The sequence below is a fragment of the Papio anubis genome, chromosome 13, assembly GCF_008728515.1.
Source record: "Papio anubis isolate 15944 chromosome 13, Panubis1.0, whole genome shotgun sequence".
Classification (NCBI taxonomy): Eukaryota; Metazoa; Chordata; class Mammalia; order Primates; family Cercopithecidae; genus Papio; species Papio anubis.
Genome location: NC_044988.1, coordinates 67,454,373 through 67,476,342, shown reverse-complemented (window position 1 = coordinate 67,476,342; position 21,970 = coordinate 67,454,373). Strand labels below are relative to the sequence as shown.

Here is a 21,970-nt window from a genome sequence, read left to right as displayed (position 1 = left end):
TGGCTGGGACTACAGGCGCGTGCCACCACACCTGGCTAACTTTTTTGTATTTTTAGTAGAGACGGGGTTTCACCATGTTAGCTGGGATGGTCTCAATCTCCTGACCTTGTGACCCACCCGCCTTGGCCTCCCAAAGTGCTGGGATTACAGGCGTGAGCCACCGCTCCCGCCCCGGCTTTATGGCTTTTTAAACATTTTTGTATACATTAACTCTGAAGGAGACAAGGTAGAGAGTATCCTTCTTGTTTTTGTTTGTTTGTTTGTTAGTTTTTTGGGGGTTTTTTTGCGACAGAGTCTTGCCTTGTCACCCAGGCTGCTGGAGTGCAGTGGCGTGATCTCGGCTCACTGCAACTTCCGCCTCCCAGGTTGGAGCGATTCTCCTGCCTCAGCCTCCGCAGTAGCTGGGATTACAGGCACATGTCACCACGCCTGGTTTATTTTTGTATTTTTAGTAGAGACGGGTTTTCCCATGTTGGCCAGGCTGATCTTGAACTCCTGACCTCAGGTGATCGGCCCACCTTGGCCTCCCAAAGTACTGGGATTACAGGCGTAAGCCACCGCGCCTGACCCTTGTTTTTTGTTTTGTTTGTTTGTTTGTTTTAAGTGATTTGCAACCAGGTCACAGCACCCTCCCCACGGAAACAGGGCCCAGCTACATATCTTCTACCCAAAGCCAGGTTTGGTTCTTCAGCCCCCTGCTCAAACCCCTAGGGGCTCTGGTTTCCATCGTGATGAGATCCAGCCACTTACCCACACCCGCTTCTATTTGGCCTTCCCCACCCCATCTCCCCAGGCTTCCTCCCGGCAAACTCAGTTCTGGGTCTGAAACCCGTTGCCTGTATGCTCTGCAGAGAAAGAGCCTTCCTGGTTCCTCCTGCAGGTTCCAATCAACCCCAGTCCTTAAGGCCCAGCTGCAGTGCCCCTCCTCCAGGAAGTTTTCCCTGACTTGGATTGGAAAGACGCTGTCTCCACCTCCCAGAACTGCCCCAACCCAGCACCTGGGGTTCCCCAGGTGTGTACTTCTTCCCCTTCCCTACTCCTTAGGCCGTGAGTTTCTGCTTTGATTCTTCTCTTTCTCCAGCCACACTCACAAGCCTCAGGGTAAACACCCAGTCTGTGTTTGGTGAGAGGATTCATGGAAGGGAGGACCTCAAAGATGTGGCATTTGAGGAGAGTGCTGGCCTGCCTGCCAGATCTGACGGAGCCCGTTAGGAATTTACAAATATACTGTCTGTTGTTATTTGAACTACTGCAAAGTTTCTTTTAGGTAGGTTGAACAGCTTCCCCTGGCCCCCATCATTATATTTAATATTTTTATAGCCACACCCTTTTTGCAGATATAGTGCATAAACAAATCTCCACTCCTAAATATTTCAATCTCCCAGTAAGAGGGTTCCAAGTGGAAAGTGTCTGCTGCCCTGGTAGGTCTCAGGGGCTGTCTAATCAAGCTTATACCAACCCGTAAGTGGTCCTGGCTCTTTTCTCCTTTTTCTAACACTTAAAGTTAATTTCTAAATATTTCACCTCCCCTCTCTTATACTTCGGATAATTTCCTTGGCCTTGAAAGCTTGCTTAACATTAAACATCTTGAAGTCATTCACTGTAGAAGAATCACTGTTTACAGAGAACATTTGGAACACTAAAAAGAAAAAGAACCTATAATCCTATCACCCAGAGGCAGCCAGTATTAACCTTATGTTATGATCTCCTGCCTGCCTTTTATTTAAACATGTTTCAGATCATATAGTAATATAAAATGTCCTACTTTGTTTTTTAATACTCAGTAATGTGACCCTAATATTTGCCTGTGTTTTAAAAATCTCTGTATAAACATCTATTTTTGATAAATACATATTCTTTTTCTGTTTATAAAGTAACCCATGTTTATGTAGAAAATTTGGAAAAAACAGTAAAATACAATGAGAATAGCCTGCTCACTGCAAATCCCATCACGCAGCTGAAACCACTATTAAGATTGCGGAGTATAGTGCTTGGGAGTACAAGGGCCAAGAATATTAGATTCTGCTTGGTCATCACAGTATTAAACATCTTCACAATGCATAGAACACACCACCTTACTGCCTCCCAGCAATCTCCAAGATTCTCTACACTGGGAGAGAGAAAAAGCCCAGAAATGGCGCTGGGATTGGAAATAATTTTACAGAGAAGCCTGTCCCTGCCTTTTAAATCACTTAATCAAAGTTATTTTCCTAAAATTGTAATTAATATTTGAAATTAGATTATTTAATTCCAAAAAAAAAAAGATTGCGGAGTATATTTCTTTGAGACTTTTTCTGTACAATTGAGATAATACTATAACGCCAATTTTTTTTTTTTTTTTTTTTTTGAGACAAGATCTTGCTTTGTTGCCCAGGCTGGAGTGCAGTGGCACCATCTCACCTCACTACAACCTCCACCTCCTGGGCTCAAGCGATCCACCCACCTCAGCCTCCTGAGTAGCTGGGACTACAGGCATGCACCACCACACTCGGCTAATTTTTCTGTTTTTTGTAGAGATGGGGTTTTGCCATGTTGCCCAGATGGTCTCAAATTTTCGGCTCAAGTGACCCACCTGGCTCAGCCTTCCAAAGTGGTGGGATTACAGGTGTGAGCCATAGCACCTAGCCTTCCAAGGTTTTTTTAATCTGGCTTTTTCCACTTAATATCATATTCCATACAAGTTTCCCTGTTTATAAGTATTTATTCACATAGTTTTTGAATGATTAATATTCTATTATATGAAGACATTCTGATATACTTAACCTATTCCCAAGTTAGATCTTTTCCAACTTTGAGGCTATTGTGACAATGCTAGAATGAACCTCTTGGCACATAAAGTTTTGTCTGCACTTCCATCTTTAGGATGAACTCTCAGATGTAGAATTAACTGTAGGTCTGCATTTTTTTTTCTTTTTTCTTTTTTTTTTTTGTTTGAGCCGGAGTTTCACTCTTGTTGCGCAGGCTGGAGTGCAATGGCTCCATCGAGGCTCACTGCAACCTCCGCCTCCTGGGTTCAAGTGATTCTCCTGCCTCAGCCTCCCAAGTAGCTGGGATTACAAGCATGCGTCACCATGCCTGGCTAATTTTATGTTTTTAGTAGAGACAGGGTTTCTTCATGTTGGTCAGGCTGGTCTCTAACTACCCACCTCAGGTGATCCACCCGCCTCGGCCTCCCAAAGTGCTGGGATTGCAGGCGTGAGCTACCACGCCCAGCTAGGTCTGCATATTTTTAAGGGGTTTGCAGGAGGGCTGTACCAGCAAAATGCATCATTTTACTGGCTGCAGAACATTTTGTGAAAAGCCTATTTTGCTACTGTTAACCTACAGGGAAGGCCTGCGTGCCCCTGCAACTCTCCAACTCCAGCCTGTTCCCAGTCAGGGCTGCACCCATAGCATTCCACCTGACCTGTCTTTCCAAGTACAGTGACCCAGCTGATTGATTTCCCTTTCCTTTGTTCCCAGGGCAAGAAGAAGCAGAGCTGGAGGAGTTCCTGTGCCCTGTGAAAACACCCCCTGGGCTAGTGGGTGTGGCAGCTGCCTTGCAGCCCTTCCCTGCCCTTCAGAATATTTCCCTCAAGCACCTGGGAACTGAAATACAGTAAGTGCCAGAGGGACTGAGGGGCTAGCCAAGCTACAGGCAGCCCCTTCGGTGGAGCTCAACCCACTATGATTCTCCTGCAGGGAGGTGGGCCCCGGGAGAGGGTTATGGGCTTTCTTTTCTTTTTTTTTTTGAGATGGAGTCTCGCTCTGTTGCCCAGGCTGGAGTGCAGTGGCCGGATCTCAGCTCACTGCAAGCTCCGCCTCCCAGGTTTACGCCATTCTCCTGTCTCAGCCTCCCCAGTAGCTGGGACTACAGGCGCCTGCTACCTCGCCCGGCTAGTTTTTTGTATTTTTTAGTAGAGACAGGGTTTCACCGTGTAGGCCAGGATGGTCTCGATCTCCTGACCTCGTGATCCGGCCGTCTCGGCCTCCCAAAGTGCTGGGATTACAGGCTTGAGCCACCGCGCCCGGCCTTTATTTTCAATTAATCACATCATCACTTTAAAATGTTACATTTGGCCAGGTGCGGTGGCTCATGCCTATAACCCCAGCACTTTGGGAGGCTGAGGTGGGCAGATCACCAGAGGTCAGGAGTTCGAGACCAGCCTGGCCAACATGGCAAAACCCCATCTCTACTAAAAATACAAAAATTAACCGGGCATGGTGGCAGGTGCCTATAATCCCAGCTACTCAGGAGGCTGAGGCAGGAGAATCACTTGAACCCAGGAGGCAGAGGTTGCAGTGAGCCGAGATCGCGCCATTGCACTCCAGCCTGGGTGACAAGAGCAAGACTCTGTCTCAAAAAAAAACCAAAAACTAAAAAACAAACAAACAAAAAAATTCATTGTTCTGATTGGAAAAGTAGTACATGTTCATTATAGGAAATCAGAAACATCTGGAAGGGTGTAAAAAATGACTCACTGGACAAGGTGGCTCACAGCCTATAGTCCCAGCTTCTAGGGAGGCTGAAGCAGGAGAATCACTTGGTTATAAATAAAGTATTTTTTTAATTATCCATGATCCTATCACCCAGACAAATACTTTTAGCATTTGGTATATTTCTTTCCTCTACGTTTTCTATATACATATTGCATAAATGAGATCATATTGAATGTGATGTAGTGATGGCTTCACAAATGTCTATACATGTCAAAAGCATCAAATTACTCATTTTTAACTTGTGCAATTTATTGTGTCAATCATATCTCAACTACTTTTTTATTTAATAATATATTATATATATACCTTACTATTGTCAGACTTTGTTTTAGATAATATCTAAGAAGGTAGCAGTATGGGCCAGACGTGGTGGTTCATGCCTGTAATCGCAACACTTTGGGAGGCCAAGGCAGGAGGATCACTTGAGGCCAGGAGTTCAAAACCAGCCTGGGCAACTTGTGAGGCCCTGCCTCTACAATAAGTAAAGTGAAAAGTTAGCTAGGCATAGTGGCGTGTGCCTGTAATCCCAGGCCCACGAAGTCAAGGCTGCAGTAAGCCATGATCATACCACCGCATCCGAGCCTGAGCAACAGAGTGAGACCCTGTCTCAAAAAAAAAAAAAAAAAGCAGCAGTGCGGCCTGGATTTTGGAAGCAAACTGCCTGGGTTTGTATCCTGGCTTCATCAGTCATGGCTGTGCTGCTGTTGGCAAGTTGTTTCTCAGTGCTTTGCTTACCTTGTTATTAAATGTAAATACAACAGCACTTGCCTTACAAGCTTAGCATGGTAATTAAAGGGGTTAATGTATGCAGACTGCTTTAGAACTGTGCTTGGCAGTCTTAAGCATGCAATACATATTAGCTGCTGCTACTATTGTTACTCTAGTTGAAGGGGTGGAAACTTTCAGGAATTCAAACTATATCCAATAGTGATCCTGTTTGGGTGTTTCTTTTCTTTTCTTTTTTTTTTTTTTTTTTTGAGACGGAGTCTTGCACTGTCGCCCAGGCTGGTGTGCAGTGGTGCGATCTTGGCTCACCGCAACCTCTGCCTCCCAGGTTCAAGTGATTCTCCTGCTTCTGCCTCCATAGTAGCTAGGATTACAGGCACCTGCCACCACGGCCAGCTAACTTTTTGTATTTTTAGTAGAGATGGGATTTCACTATGTTGGCCAGGCTGGTCTCAAACTCCTGACCTCGTGATCTGCCCACCTCGGCCTCCCAAAGTGCTGGGATTACAGAGGTGAGCCACCACGCCCAGCCTGGGCATTTATTTTCTGTGTGGACTTCAGATGAACTTAGAGCTCTTAGAAGGCAAAATAGATTGCTCATGGGACTTGGATTAGGGACCCCTGGTTCTGTATGACTCAGGCAGAGTATTTCCCTCTGCTGGCGTCAGTGTGTGAATTTGCTTGAGTGACTAGGAGGGTGGTGACGTCCTTTCCAGGAGAGAATCAGGTTTTAGGGAAAAGATAATGAGTGTTCTTTGAGGTCTGCTGGCTGGAGATAGAGCTACCCTGAAGGCATTTGGATGAATGACCTGGAGCCCAGGAGACAGATCTAAGCTCGAGAGAGAGGCTTGACAGGTATAGGGCATGGTTGAGCCCCACAGGGTGAGCGGACATGGAGGGCACCCTGCAGGAGATCATCTGTTGGGAAGACCTACAGGGAACTGGGTGCATTGGGAGCATGCTGGTAGAGAGGGCCTGAGAAGTCCAGCTGTCCAGCCAGCATGTACCCAGGGCAGTCTCACCAATATTAAGCCTAGTCCATGCCTGATAGAGGCCACGGCAGCAGAAGCGGAACATAGAAAATGCAGAGACCAAGAAAGGAAGGAAGCTTCAGAGGGTCATAGAGCAACTTCCCTCCTGTAACTTGTCATAGCCACAGAAGATGCCAGGCTACTTTGCAAGAGAAGTGCCCTGGGCTGCTGAAAGCTCCAGATAACTTGGTGAGATGAGAGCTGCCTTTGTGTCCTACATCCCTTTGCTCTGGCTGGTCTTGGAACTCACTGTTGGTGCTTCCATGAACCCAGGTCATACTCAGGGAAGGGGGTAGGGAGCTTCCTGAGCACTGTGTTGGGTGCTTTATGCTCTCGAGTTGTCTGGACAAACCTGTGAAGTGGTGTTATCACATGGTTAAGTTCTCAAACCATGGAGTTAGTCATCCAGGGCTGCTGAGCCCCACCACCTACTTGCTCTGCAGTTTTGATTACTTATTCTCTTCGAATCTCAGTTCTCTCTGTCCAGTGTGGGGAGAATAGTATTTACTTCACTGGTCTTGGGAGGATTAAGTGAGTGGAATGCATCATAGTGTTTTGCTTAGAACTTGAGCCATGGAAGGGTCCATCCAGTGTTCATTATGGATATGTTCGGCATCCCCATTGCAGATGAAGAAACTGAGACTCAGGGACAATAACTGGCTTGCCCAAGATTATCCTTTCAGAACAAGTCTTTAGGACCACCACTCCCATGCTGGCCAGGCCTTGCAGGCCTGGAATTAAACCTAAACAGAAAATGGTCCATGAACTGCTCCAAGCAAAGTTGATAAATTTGTGAAATGGAGACAGCTCTTCCAAGCATAGTGGTTTAACTGGGTGGTGACCAGCCAGACTATTTCAGAAGGTAGCAAGCTACCCGTTCCCAGAGGAGATGTGTGCTAGGGCTTAGAAGGCCTTTTGCTGCCTTTAAGTTGTGGTTTCTGTGCTTTCCCACACCCCGGGAGGACTGCTTATCAGACCCAGGACGTGTCAGGGAGGGAGCAGTTCCTGGTTAAAGTGTGGCAGTAGTAATGGTTACCCTACCTAGCCAGTGCCTCTAGCTATAGGGATGTGGCCCTGCGTCCCTTTCCAATTCATGTGACTTGTGGTTTGTGAAATCCATGTAACAGGGCTCAGCACAGGACCCAGCATAAAGTGATGCTCAGTAAATAGTAGTGCCTATCATGATCATTGTGATTCTCTTCAGTGAAACTACATTCTTGTATTTTCAGATGGGGAAAGCAAGACTGGGAAAGGAAGTCACTAGGCCAACGAGTCAGGGGCTCCCCTTATAACAGGACCCCTTAGTAATTACAGCAAAAGATCAGGTATTGGGAGTGCTGAGTTCTGATTTCCTCTCTGCTCTTAATTCAACTGATGAATTTTGCCTTCCATCACTCAGCTGTACTATCCATGAAAGCATAATCTCAGTATTTTCTTATTCTGGGCCCAACTATACAAGACACACACACACACACACACACACACACACACACACACACACGCCCCTGGATCTTGTTTTAAACTAAGTTAGAGATCAATAGAGGTTCTTTGAAAAGAGCAACAAAGTTGACAAACCTTTAGCTAGGCAGACTGAGAAAAGAGAGAAGACTCAAATTAGTAAAGTCAGGAACAAAAAAGCATTGCTACCAACCTTACAGAAACACAAAGGATTATATGGGAATACTGTGAACAACTATGTGCCAACAAATTTGATAACTTAGATGAAAATAGACAAATTCCTAGAAAGGCACATTTACTAAAATATACTCAAGAAGAAAATCTGAAAAGACCTAATTACATAGTAGAGATTGAATTAGTTAAGTAAATAAATAAATAAATAAATAAATACCCATGAAGAAAAACTCAGGACCAAATGACTTTACTGGTGAAGTCCACCAAATATTTAAAGAAAAATTAATACAAATTCTTCACAGATTCTTCCAAAATATAGAAGAGGAGGGGGCACATCCCAACTCATTTTATAAGACTGATATATTTCTGATACCAAAACCAAACAAAGACATCATAAGAAAAATACAGACCAATATCGCTTATGAAGGCAGATGTAAAAATTCTCAACAAAATACTAGCGAACTGAATTCAGCAGCGTATAAAAAGGATTAATCCACGATAAAGTAGGATTTATCTTAGGAATGCATGGTTGGTTTCACATCTGAAATTCAATTTATGTAATACACTACATTAATAAGATAAAGGTGAAAAACCACATCATTTCAGTGGACTGAGAAAAAGCATTTGACAATATTCAACACCTCTTTGTGATGAAACCACTCACAAAGACTGGAAAGCGCCAGGGGCTGTGGCTCTTGCCTGTAAACCCGGAACTTTGGGAGGACGAGGTGGAAGGATCGGTTGAGGCCAGGAGTTTGAGACCAGCCTACAAAATATTGTAGTGAACCCCGTCTCTACAAAAAATTACCTGGGTGTGGTGGCACACACCTGTAGTCCCACCTACTGTGTAGGCTGACGTGGAAGGATCACTTGAGCCCAGGAGGTCAAGACTGCAGTAAGCTATGAGCATGCCACCACACTTCAGCCTGGGTGACAGAGTGAGACACTGTCTCTAAATAATAATTTTTAAAATAAATAAATAAATAAATAATTTTTTTTTAAAGTCTAGAAGGAGGCCAGGCACAGTGGCTCACACCTGTAATCCCAGCACTTTGGGAGGCCAAGGTGGGGGGATCACTTGAGGTCAGGAGTTTGAGACCAGTCTGGCCAATGTGGTGAAACCCTGTCTCTACTAAAAATACAAATATTAGCCGGCCATGGTGGTGCAGGCCTGTAGTCCCAGCTACTCGGGAGGCTGAGGCAGGAGAATTGCTTGAACCCAGGAGGCGGAGGTTGTACCACTGCACTCCAGTCTGGGCGACAGAGCAACTCTGTCTCAGGAAAAAAAAAAAAAAAGTAGAAGGAAACTTCCCCAGCTTGAAAAAGGGAATCAATGAAAACTGCAAAGCTAACATACTTAATGGTAAAAGACTGAATATTTTCCCCCTAAAATCAGGAATAAGACAAGAATTTTCACTCCGGCTGTTTTTATTCAACATTGTTCTGGAGGCTTTAGCCAGACCAGTTAGGCAAGACCATGAAATTAGGCATCCAGATTGGGAAGGAAAAAAGTAAAACTATCTTTATTTGCAGTTGACATGATATTTGCTTACAGAAAATCCTAAGAAAGAACTATTAGAGCTAAGAAATTAGTTCAGCAAGATTGCAGGATTCAAGATCAAAATAGAAATATCAGTTGTATTTCTATACACCTGTAATAAACAACAAAAAAAATTACAAAAACATTCCATAACAATATTAGAAAAAGAATGAAATATTTAGGAATAAATTTGACATAATAATGCAAAATGTATGCTCTGAAAACACCAAACATTGTTAAAAAAAAAAAAAAGGCTTAAATAGCTAGAAAGATACCTCATGTTCATGGATCAAAATACTTAATATTTCTAGGCTGCGTGGGGGCTCATGCCTGTAATCCCGACACTTTAGGAGGCCAAGGTGGGCAGATCACTTGAGGTCAGGAGTTCAAGACCAGCCTAGCTAATGTGGTAAAACCCCGTCTCTACTAAAAATACAAAAATTATCTGGGCCTGGTGGAACATGCCTGTAATCCCAGCTACTTGGGAGGCTGAGCCAGGAGAATTGCTTGAACTCAGGAGGTGGAGGCTGCAGTGAGCCAAGATCACACCACTGCACTCCAGCCTGGGCAACAGAGTGAGACTCTGTCTCAAAAAAAAAAAAAAAGAAAGAAAGAAAGAAAAAGACTTAATATTGTTAACCTGTTAATCTGACAATACTTCCCAAATAGATCTACTGATTCAATATAATCCCCCTCAAAATTCTGGTGGCTTCCTTACAGAAATCAACAAGTTGAACCTAAAATTCAAGATCCTAGACATTCAAGAGCCCCAGAGTACCCAAAATAATCTTGAAGAATAAAAAAAGTTTGCCCCATCTCTACTAAAAATACAAAAACATTAGCTGGCATGGTGGCGTGCACCTGTAATCCCAGCTACGTGGGAGGCTGAGGCAGGAGAATCGCTTGAATCCAGGAGGTGGAGGTTGCAGTGAGCCGAGATCATGCCACTGCACTCCAGCCTGGGTGACAGAACAAGACTCTGTCTCAAAAAAAAAAAAAGAAAAAAAAATTTGAAGACGCGCTCTTCCCAATATCAACACTACTACAAAGCTATAGTAATCCAGACACTGTGGCGCTGTTGTAAGGATAGATGTGTAGATCAATGGAATAGAATTCAGAGGCCAGAAATAAATCAAAGCATCTACGTCAACTGATTTTCAACAAGCTTGCCAAGACCATTTAATAGGGGCAAGAATAGTCTTTTCAACAAATAGGTCTGAAACAAATTGGATATTAACATACAAAAGAATGAAGTTGGTTGGACCCCATCCTCACGATACACAAAATTAATTCAAATTGGGTAAAAGAGCTGAATGTAAAACTCTTAGAAGGAAACAAAAGCATAATCTTTGGATTAGGCAATGATTTCTTAGATATGACACCAAAAGCTTAAACAATCAAATAAAAATAAGCCAGGTGCGATGGCCCAGGCCTTTAATCCCAGCACTTTGGGAGGCCGAGGCAGGTGGATCACTTGAGCTCAGGAGTTCAAGACCAGCCTGGCCAGCATGGCAAAACCCCACCTCTACAAAAAATACCAAAATTCGACAGGCATAGTGGCGGGTGCCTGTAATCCCAGCTACCCAGGAGGCTGAAATGGGACAACTACTTGAACCTGGGAGGTGGAGGTTGCAGTGAGCTGAGATTATGCAACCCACTAGGATGGCCATGATCAGAGACAGTAAGAAGTATTGGTAACAAGTATTGGTGAGGGTGTGGAGAAATTGAAGCCCTCATACCCTGCTGTTGGGAATATAAAATGGTACAGCTGCTTTGGAAAACAATTTGGCAGTCCCTTAAAATGGTTAAACATAAAGTTACCATATGATGCAGAAATTTCATTCCTAGTTATATCCCCAAGAAAAATGAAAACATATCCACACAAAAGCTTGTACACAGATATTCATAGCAGCACAACTCTGTGACTGTACCAAAATCCATTGAGTTGTATACTTTTTTAATTTTAATTTTTGATTTTTTGAGACAGAGTCTCACTCTGTCGCCCATACTGGAGTGCAGTGGTGTAATCTCAGCTCACTGCACCCTCTGCCTCCTGGGTTCAAGCAGTTCTCCTGCCTCACCCTCCTGTGTAGCTGGGATTACAGGCACTCACCACCACACCTGGCTAACTTTTATATTTTTAGTAGAGACGGGGATTCACCACATTGGCCAGGTTGGTCTCAAACTCCTAACCTCAGGTGATCTGCCTGCCTTGACCTCCCAAAGTGTTAGGATTACAGGCATGAGCCACCACACCCAAGTGAATTGTACACTTTGAATAGGTGAATTGTATGGTTTGTGATTTCTATTTCAATAAGGCTGTCATGTATGTATGTGTGTGTATATATATATATTTAGTTTGATTGGAATGTGTAGGTCCTGTTGGGAAAGGGCCAGAGAAGAAGCAGCAAATCTTGAGCTATGATTATGTGCCTGACCATCATGTTCTGCACTTATGTGAATTATTTCGTTTAATTTGTGGAAGGAAACAGCCTTGATTTCTCAGTAAAGGGAAGGCATCTTTAATCAAGGTCTTAGAAGTTCAACAAATAATCACCCAGACATTCCAGTTACGTTGAACAGTGTTTAACCTCTGCTGTTTTGGGAGTCATATATTTCTATTTATTCAGCAATTCCTTCAGAAATTTTACTCTACATATTTAACATATTTAAGTCTTTTTTTTTTTTTTTTTTAGATGGAGTTTCGCTCTTGTTGCCCAGGCTGGAATGCAATGGCACAATCTTGGCTGATCACCACTCTGCCTCCTGGGTTCAAGCGATTCTCCTGCCTCAGCCTCCTGAGTAGCTGGGATTACAGGCATGTGCCACCATGCCTAGCTAATTTTATATTTTCAGTGGAGACGGAGTGTCTCCATGTTGGTCAGGCTGGTCTCGAACTCCTGACCTCAGGTGATCCGCCCACCTTGGCCTCCCAAAGTGCTGGGATTACAGGTGTGAGCCACCGCGCCCAGCCAACTTTAAGTCTTAAAGCTGATGAAAGTATCTCAGCTTTTCTCTTAAACAACCATAAGGACATCAAAACTTCCGTGAAACCAAGTCTTCCTTGTGTTTGTCGCCCAATTTTTTAGTTCTGTCTTGGTTCACTCCCCTAATTAAACGTTATTTGTTTAAACATAAACAGATGTTATTTGTTTGGGGTTTTTTGTTTGTTTATTTTTTTACAGTTGATGTTTGCTTAGATTTATCCTTATGTCTTCCTATTTCTTTCTTCCAGTTCCTTCTTGCTTACAGAATTTCTTTGGGGATCATTTTTATTCATCTTCAAGAACTTCCTCTAGAAGTTCCCTTAGTGGGTAACTGTTGGTGGCAAACTCAGCTTTTCTTTGTCTGAAAAAGTATTTCACTCTCACTCTTGAAAGTTACACAGGGAATAAAATTCTCAGCACATTGACTATCTTATTCTGGTGTCTTATTGCTTCCATTATTGCTGTAGTGAAGTTGGCTAATGGTCTAGTTGTCATTCCTTTGCAAATCACCTGTCTGGCTACTTTAAAAATTCTCTTTGTCTTTGACATGGATTCTTCTTAATTTATCCTGCTTAGAATAGGAATTTATCCTGCTTAGAATAGGTGTGCTTCTCGAATCTAAAGATTTCTATCAGCCATTGTCTCCTTGTTTGTTGCCTCTCCCCATTTTCTTCTTTCTTTCTCTTTCTTTCTTTCTTTCTTTTCTTTCTTTCTTTCTTTCTTTCTTTCTTTCTTTCTTTCTTTCTTTCTTTCTTTCTATCTCTTTCTTTCTTTCTTTCTTTCTCTCTCTCTTTCTCTTTCTTTCATTCTTTTCTGTCTGTCTTTCTGTCTGTCCATCTCTCTGTCTGTCTCTCTTTCTTTCTTTTGACAGAGTCTCGCTCTGTCGCCCAGGCTGGAGTGCAGTGGCGCAATCTCGGCTCACTGCAAGCTCTGCCTCCCAGATTCACGCCATTCTCCTGCCTCAGCCTCCCAAGTAGCTGGGACTACAGGCTCCCGCTGCCACGCCCAGCTATTTTTTTGCATTTTTTAGTAGAGACGGGGTTTCACCGTGTTAGCCAGGATGGTCTCGATCTCCTGACCTCGTGATCCGCCCACCTCGGCCTCCCAAAGTGCTGGGATTACAGGCGTGAGCCACCGCGCCCGACCTGCCTGTTCTTTCTTTTGCAAGCTCTAATTAAACATGTATTAGGACCCATGGTGTTCCCCATGCAGTCTAAGAACCAGCAGCATCAGCATCACCTGGGGGCCTATTACAAAAGTAAATTCTTTACCCCAGACCTACTGAATTAACATCTCTGTGGGTAAGACCAAGAATCTCTTTTTACCATGATCTCCTGGTGATTCTTAAGCACATTGAAGTTTGAGAAACACCCTACAGCTGAACTATTTCATTCTACTCTCTGTATCTCTTAACCTGTGTCGTATTTGTTATATCTAATTCCTTACTGACTGCTGGGTAATTTATTTATTATAGATCTTTCAGTTCACCAGTTTTTTTCCATTGTGTCTAATCTTCTGTTTAATCGTTGGGTTTTATAGTTATATAAAATATATATTTATATATTAAGATTACACTTTACATTTTTATAAATTCTGTCTGATTCTTTCTCAAATATGCCTATTTTTATATTCCTTATTCTGTGATTCCATGTTGTACTTCTTAGTTTAATATAGTTATTTTATAATCACTATCTAATAATGCCAATATTTGAAGTCCTTGTAGCTTCATAATTCCAATATGTGAAGTCCTAATTATGCTGTTTGCTGTTGTTCTGCCTTTCATTCACAGCGTCTTGTTTCCTGGTGTGTTTAGTAATGTTATATTAACAGCTAGAGAGCCTTCACCCAGAATTTCCTTGTGTCACTTTTGCCAACACACATTTTTTTAAAAATCTCTCTCTTCACAGAGGGTATGGACCTTTAAGAGCCCCAGCTTTACGTAGGTATCTTTGGGTCCAAAGAGAATTGAGATACCTACATAAAGCTGGGGGTCTTGAAATTCCATACCCTCTGTGGACCCAAGAATTTATGTCCAAGACCTTGTTTTCTTTCCTCCCTTGCAGTTGAGGCTCTAGGTTTCTGGAATCTATTCTGGGCAAGCGTATGTCCTGGTTAACCTTCACCATAATAATGCTGCAAACAAACCACTTCTAGATTCAGTGTCATATAATAAAAAGCATTTGTTTTTTACGCTTCTGGGTCCAGCTGATCTAGGCTAGGTTCATCGGGTCTTGGCTCCAAGCTATTGGTAAGATCTAGGTTGACCCCATGTGTTTCTCATCGTCCATGGAGCAGCAGCTACCTGAGGCATGTTCTTCCCATGATGAAAAGCAGGAGTACTAGGCAAGCCTTACATACGAGCGCACTTTAACTCTGTGTTTACACCATATCTGCTAACATCAGTTGGCCAGAGGAAGTCACATGGCCCATACCCAGAGTCAAGAAGCAGAGGAGAAAGAAGCTGCTCCCATGGGGGTGCGGAGAAGGGAGTAGATATTTACTGAACAGTAATCTAATCTACACATTAATCTTCCTCTTTACTTCCCATTTGAGTTTCATATCCTTTTTCATGTTCAGTCCCTGGGTTTCCCTTCCTTTCCTTTGCCTTAAACTAGATCTTAATATGTTTTGGTATTTGTGGAATAAGAGTTTTTCAGAGAAATTTGTCCATCACATAACTAGAAGTGTGTGTTGTATGTAGAGATTACATAACAAAGCCACGTTTCCAACTTTTGACTTCCTCTTTTTTTTTTTTTTTTTTTTTTTTTTTTGAGATGGAGTCTTGCTCTGTCACCCAGGCTAGAGTGCGGTGCCACGATCTTGGCTCACTGCCTCCCGAGTTCAAGTGATTCTCCTGCCTTAGCCTCCTGAGTAGCTGAGATTACAGGTGTACGCCACCAAGCCCACCTAATTTTTTTGTATTTTTCGTAGAGAAGGGGTTTCACCATGTTGGTCTGCCTGGTCTCGAACTCCGGACCTCAAATGATCCACCCGCCTTAGCCTCCCAAAGTGCTAGGATTACGAGCATGAGCCACCATGCCCAGCCGTGACTTCGTCTTTTTTGACCACACTATAGCTGCCTTTTAAGTAAATGTCCTCCTGATAGAGTGTTTTTCAAACTGTTAGCCATGGCCACAGTAAAAACAAATACATTTTTCTGTCATACTCACTACACATATATGTAATTCACAAAATATTAATGCTGACTAAGCAGGGTGCACTCTGATATTTTCTTTCTTTTTTTTGAACAAAACCTGACTTTCTGTTTTTCTTTTTTTTTTTTTGAGACAGTCTTGCTCTGTCGCCCAGGCTAGAGTGCAGGGGCGCGATCTCCGCTCACTGCAACCTCTGCCTCCCCAGTTCAAGTGACATTCAGCAACTCTCCAGCCTCAGCCTCCCAAGAAGCTGGGATTACAAGCATGAGCCACCATGCCCGGTTAACTTTGGTATTTTCAGTAGGGACAGAGTTTCACTATATTGACAAGGCTAGTCTCGAGCTCCTGGCCTCCAGCAGTCCACCCACCTCAACCTCCCAAGGTGCTGGGATTACAGGCGTGTGCCACTGCGCCCGGCCAAAGTCTGACATTCTTAACAGATGTTATTATATTGACTGGCATGCTTTAAATTCATAAAGCTTTGGAGAAATCATCAATTCCCAACCCCATAAAAAGTATTTTGAATGCGAAAAAAAAAAAAAATGGAAGTAATGATCTACACAGATACAAAGCATGCCTTAGTTCCTCCCATATCCCCAACTGCTATTCGGTGATAAAGAATTCTCAGAAAGTAGAGTGTTTTTAATACTCATGAGGTAGAATCTCACCAGTGTGAAGAACCAACAGCATTGATCTGGTGCCTCCGCTCACTCTTTGCAGACTATTTTTGGAATCCTAAGGTGTAATTGTACATTTCACATACATTTGTGAGATAAGATAAACATTATGTTTATATCCAACATGAGCCAGGCTTAAAGGTTTTCTAAAAACCATGTGTGGCACTAGAAACTTCATGCTGTATCAAGTCAGTGTAAGTATCAAGCTACTGGACTCTATAATGAAATATTACAGATAAACATTTACTGAAAATCAATATAAAAATCTGGCCCAGACCGGGAGTGGTGGCTCACGCATGTAATCCCAGAACTTTGGGAAGCTGAGGCAGGTGGACCACCTGAGGTCAGGAGTTTCAGACCAGCCTGACCAACATGGCAAAACCCTGTCTCTACTAAAAATACAAAATTAGCCGTGTGTGGTGGCGGGCACCTGTAATCCCAGCTACTCGGGAGGCTGAGGCAGGAGAATTGCTTGAACCTAGGAGGTGGAGGTTGCAGTGAGCCGAGATCGTGCCATTGCTCTCCAGCCTGGGTGACAGAGTGAGACTCCATCTCAGACAACAACAACAAAATCTGGCCTAGAAAGACCAGGATGGAAATATGCAATCTTCTTAAGATGGTCAAAAGTGTGTGTGTGTGTGTGTGTGTGTGTGTTTAATAAAAGTTTTAAAAGCTCTATATAGTTTAAGACAAGTATGTGTAAGATATGTGTGTGTCTTATATGTGCTGACTTGATCATGACAACTCGCTAATTCTATTTTTTTTTTTTTTTGAGACAGAGTCTAGCTCTGTTGCCCAGGCTGGAGTGCAGTGGTGCGATCTCGGCTCACTGCAAGCTCTGCCTCCCGGGTTCACGCCATTCTCCTGCCTCAGCCTCCTGAGTAGCTGGAACTACAGGCTCCCGCAACCACACCTGGCTAATTTTTTTGTATTTTAGGTAGAGACAGGGTTTCACTGTGTTAGCCAGGATGGTCTCAAACTCCTGACCTCATGATCTGCCCGCCTCGGCCTCCCAAAGTGCTGGGATTACAGGCGTGAGCCACCGTGCCTGGCTGACAACTCATTGATTCTTATGAAGAATTAGGGATACACATCTTCAGCAATGCACATGAGAAATAAACTCTGAAAAAGACAATTTCTTGGGGTTAGAGAGGACCGTATTTTGGGAAGTACTTTAGAGAAACAGACAGTAAGTCTAGGATTATAGCTGAGAAGGACTGGAAGACTTCAGGAGATGCTTCAGCTTCTAGATTTTGAATGTTGAATAAATCATTGAAGTGTGATACCTACGTTATCCTTTTGTTTGCAAAAAATTGAGTAGTAGCACATTTCTTTATCCTGAATAGCAGACATTCATTTTTTCAATTAGCTGTTTCTCATCCAAGGCATTAGGAAGGTCTCTCTCTCTTGTTTCCAAGTACTAGCACTGGAATTCCTTGTAACTGCAGTTTATCTAGATTGTGTAGCTCATTTCTCAAGGCTTCTATCTTTTCACAATCTGCAGCACCTGTTATGTAAACAATAGCATTGACTCCTCTGCAATACAGTTCCTACATGCTCCAAAATTGGGGTTGTCCTCCCATGTCCCAGATTTTTTATTTTTTTTATTTTTTTTATTTTTTTTATTTTTTTGAGACGGGGGCCTCACTCTGTCACCCAGGCTGCAGTGCAGTAGTGCAATCTTGGCTCACTGCAACCTCCGCCTCCCAGGTTCAAGAGCTTCTCTGCCTCAGCCTCCTGAGTAGCTGGGACTACAGGCGCATGCCACCACGCCCAGCAATTTTTTATATTTTTAGTAGAGATGGGGTTTCACCATCTTGGCCAGGCTGGTCTTGAACTCCTGACCTCGTGATCCACCCATCTGGGCCTCCCAAAGTGCTGGGATTACAGGCGTGAGCCACCGCGCCCAGCCATGTCCCAGATCTTTACTGTGATGTTACCTTTAGTTACTTTCCTCATGTCGAAGCTCACTGTGGGTATCATGTTTTCACTAAATTGACCTGACGCAGTGATATTCACGAAAGTGGTCTTGGCCCAAGTCCTGCAGCCCTGCAAGCATCAGTTCTATCTCCTGCTTCCAAAAGAGCAAACTGAACTAGCACAGCAGGCAGGGGATGCACACCAGCATGACGACCACTGGGAGAGAGGATGAATGGGAAGGCTAGCAAGCAGAGGCGAGGATGACTTCCACACAAGCCAGCCTCAGCCTGGACCACCCAACAGCTCCTCGGGACCCCGATGCAACACAGATGGACACAGGCAGGTGGCAGCAGCCCTGGTAGTTTCTATTTCATTTTTTAAATGCTGGTCATGACACTAAACTGGTTTTACAATCTAACAATGAGGCCAAACCTTCAGTTTGGAATACACTGACCTAGTGAACTCCTTTCATCATTTTCCCTTCCCTGTTATTAATCTTATCTCTTTGCAAGGGAGAATAAACTCCTTGAACTGTTTTTACATCCAGCTCATTATGAACTTCTCTGTGGTCTGTGATCTCAGGTCAGCCTTTGGTACTATCTAGTTCCTTTCTATAAACCAAACATGTATTGAGCCCGGCTCTGGCACATACAACCCAGTGTTGGGCACCAGCAAACATGCAGGTAGGTTAGTACCCAGTTCATAAAGAAATGACATCAAGAGGCTTCAGCCTAGACAAGTACTTGGCCAAAGGGTGACCCAGCTGTGAAGTGCACTAAGCCCCTTGGAGGCCATGAGATGGTCAGTGAAGGCTGCACAGAGGACAGATCTGAGCAGGGAAAGAGAGCAAGCAGGGAAAGATGTCAGGAGGTGTTTGCAACTTATCTCAGCAGAAGTCGGGAGCCACTGATGGTTTTTGAGCCAGATAGTGATGAAAACAGATGAAGGTGTTGGGAAAGTTAGTGCAACAAGTCCATTCAGCATTCATCCAACACACCCGTACTAAGCACCTTCTATATTTTGGGCACTGTTTAGGCGTTCTAGGTGCATCAGTTAACAAAACAGACAATACCTCTGCCTCATGGCATTTATATTCCAGCTGCAGGGTTGGGGGTTGAGGAAGTCAAGCTTATATTACTAACAAGCCACATAGTGTGTGGAAGATGAGAATGCGAAAGAGATAGGTAAAGGAGATTGGGAGTGCCATGCGTGGGGATGCATCATGTAGGGTGCCTGGAGTCTGGGAGACCAGTCGGGATGATAGGGTGTAGGGATGAGACCTGAGCTCCAGCAGTGGCGGCGGGAAGGACAGAGGGGCAGAAAGGCAGGGTTCAGCCTCATGCTCCTCTGTTCTCATCTCCTTTCAGAAACACAATGCACAACATCCGTGGCAACAAGCAGGCCCAGGCAACAGGCCATGAACCTCCAGGGGAAGATTCTCCACAGAGTGGGGAGCCTCAGAGGGAGGAGCAGCCCTTGGCCTCTGACCCCACCACCCCAGGTGAGCCTCTGTCCAGGGCTGAGCTGCCTTCAGGGACCAGCTCCTCACGGCTGGCACAAGTGCCTTCTTTCCTTCCAGCGAACCAGCATTTGTGTGTTTGTGTGTGTCTTAGTTGGCTTGGGCTACTTACTAAAACACCATAGACTGTGTGGTTTAAATAACAGACATTTATTTCTCACAGTTGTGTGGAGGCTGGGAGGTCCAAGATCAAGGTGCCGGCAGATTCAGTGTCTGGTGAGGGCTCCCTTCCTGGTTTGCACATGGCCGCCTTCTCACTGTGTGCTCACGTGGCTGAAAGAGCTCTGGTCTCTGCTGCTTCTTCTAAGGGTACTGATCTTATCAGGGGCTCCACCCTCATGACATTAAATCTGATCACCTCCCAAGGGCCCCACCTCTTAATACCACCACTCTACTAAAAATACAAAAGTTAGCTGGGCATGGTGGCCAGTGCCTATAATTCCAGTTACTCAGGAGGCTGAGGCAGGAGAACCACTTGAACCTGGGAGGCAGTGGTTGCAGTGAGTCAAGATTGCACCACGGCACTCCAACCTGGGTGACAGAGTGAGACTCTGTCTCAAACATAACCAAAAACAAATGTACACGTGTGATAAAATGACATAGACCTACGCACACATGTTGTACCAACACCGGTTTCCTAGAATTGATAGTGTACTATAGCTGTGTAAGATGTCACCATCGGGGGAAGCTTGGTGAAGAGTACTTGAGACATGTCTGCACTATCTTTGCAACTTCCTATGAGTCTATAATTTTTTCAGAGTAAAAAGTTAAAATAAGGCTGGGCATGGTGGCTCATGCTTGTAATCCCAGCACTTTGGGAGGCCAAGGCTGGAGGATTGCTTGAGCCCAGGAGTTCAAGGCAAGCCTGGGCAACACAGGGAGACCCTGTCTTTACAAAAAAAAATTAAAAAATTAGCTGATAGTGATGCGAGCCTATAGTCCCAGCTACTTGGGGTGCTCAGGTGGGAGGATCACTTGAGTCAGGGAGGTCGAGGCTGCAGCGAGTCATGATCATGCCTGGGTGACAGAGTGAGACGCTGTCTCAAAAAAAAAAAAAAGAAGAAGAAGAAAAGAAAAAGCACCCTTTGGAGGAGTCAGTGCCTGTCAAAGCCCCAGAGAGCATAACAAGCAGTCCAAGGGAAGGCCAGTGCTATATCGGATCAATCATCATCATTATAACGCTAGCAGTTACTTTGTGCCAGTGCTGCAGTAAGCATTTTTTTTTTTTTTGGTAATAACTTTATTAAGATATATTCATATACTGTACAATTCACCCATTTAAAATGTGTAATTCAGTGGCTTTCTGTATATCCACAGAATTATGCAACCGTCACTATAATCAATTTTAGAACATTTTCATTACCCCAAAAAGAAACCTGTACTCTTAGTCATCAACCATAATCCCCACTGCCCCATAACGCTAGGTGGCCACAACCTTTCTTTCTCTATGGATGTGCCTGTTCTGGAGATCTGCTGTGAGTAGAATATACCATGGAATATACCATGCTGTGACTGGCTTCTTTGACTTAGCAGAATCTTTTCAAGTTTTATCCGTGTGTACCAAGCACTTTACCTACATTGACCTATTTAATTCTTACAGCAACTGGAACTGTGTGTATTGTTGTTATCCTCATTCAATAAATAAGGAAAGTGAGGCATGGAAGGGTGGAGTGACTTGCTCACGGCCACAGAGTGAGTGACAGAACAAAATCTAATATATAAAGCAGATAAAAGCAGAGTTGAGGCCTGAGTGGGAGTCTGGACTCCTCCTCTGCTCCTCTTACTCCACCTTCCCCTCCCGGTCAGTCCTTGAGGCACTCCCATGAAATCCAGGGCACTGATTGAACGCCACTGTCTTAGACTTCATTTTCTCTAATTATAAACTGGGCACTGTGAGGCCTGCCCTGCCTTTCCTCAGAGTTGGTGCACAGTCGTGTATCAAAGGGCAGCAAGTGCTACAGGGAGCCTCCCTGCTCCCCTAGACCCCATAACAGGAAGGAGAAAGAGGTACTACATATTTCTGAGCTCTGTGGGCTGCCTTGTACCCATTGTAGCCTGATTTCTCTTCGATCTGGAACAAGACTGTTCTGGTTTTGCACTCAGCAAGGCACTGTTGTTTTGTTTGTTTTGAGTCAGAGTCTCGCTCTGTTGCCCAGGCTGGAGTGCACTGGCATGATCTCGGCTCACTACAGCCTCTGCCTCCTGGGTTCAAGCGATTTCTGGCTAATTTTTGTATTTTTAGTAGAAATGAGGTTTCACGATGTTGGCCAGGGTGGTCTCAAACTCCTGACTTCACGTGATCTA

At 44.0% G+C, this 21,970-nt stretch overlaps 1 protein-coding gene across 5 annotated transcripts in view; it reads left to right on the top strand.

Moving 5' to 3' along the window:
• The window catches only part of TBC1D2 (TBC1 domain family member 2), a 62,770-nt gene that overhangs the window by 9,137 nt on the left and 31,663 nt on the right, over positions 1–21,970 (top strand). For 3 of the 5 annotated variants that reach the window (XM_009188437.4, XM_031654346.1, XM_003911457.5), the window contains 2 exons: positions 3,463–3,598; positions 19,515–19,648. In XM_009188437.4, coding sequence (XP_009186701.1) covers positions 19,522–19,648 — 127 coding nt within the window. In that variant the 5' untranslated portion in view covers positions 3,463–3,598; positions 19,515–19,521. Of the gene's footprint in view, positions 1–1,024; positions 1,268–3,462; positions 3,599–18,042; positions 18,487–19,514; positions 19,649–21,970 lie in introns of those variants that run through there. The other 2 variants (XM_021927329.2, XM_009188436.4) reach the window with 2 other exon arrangements.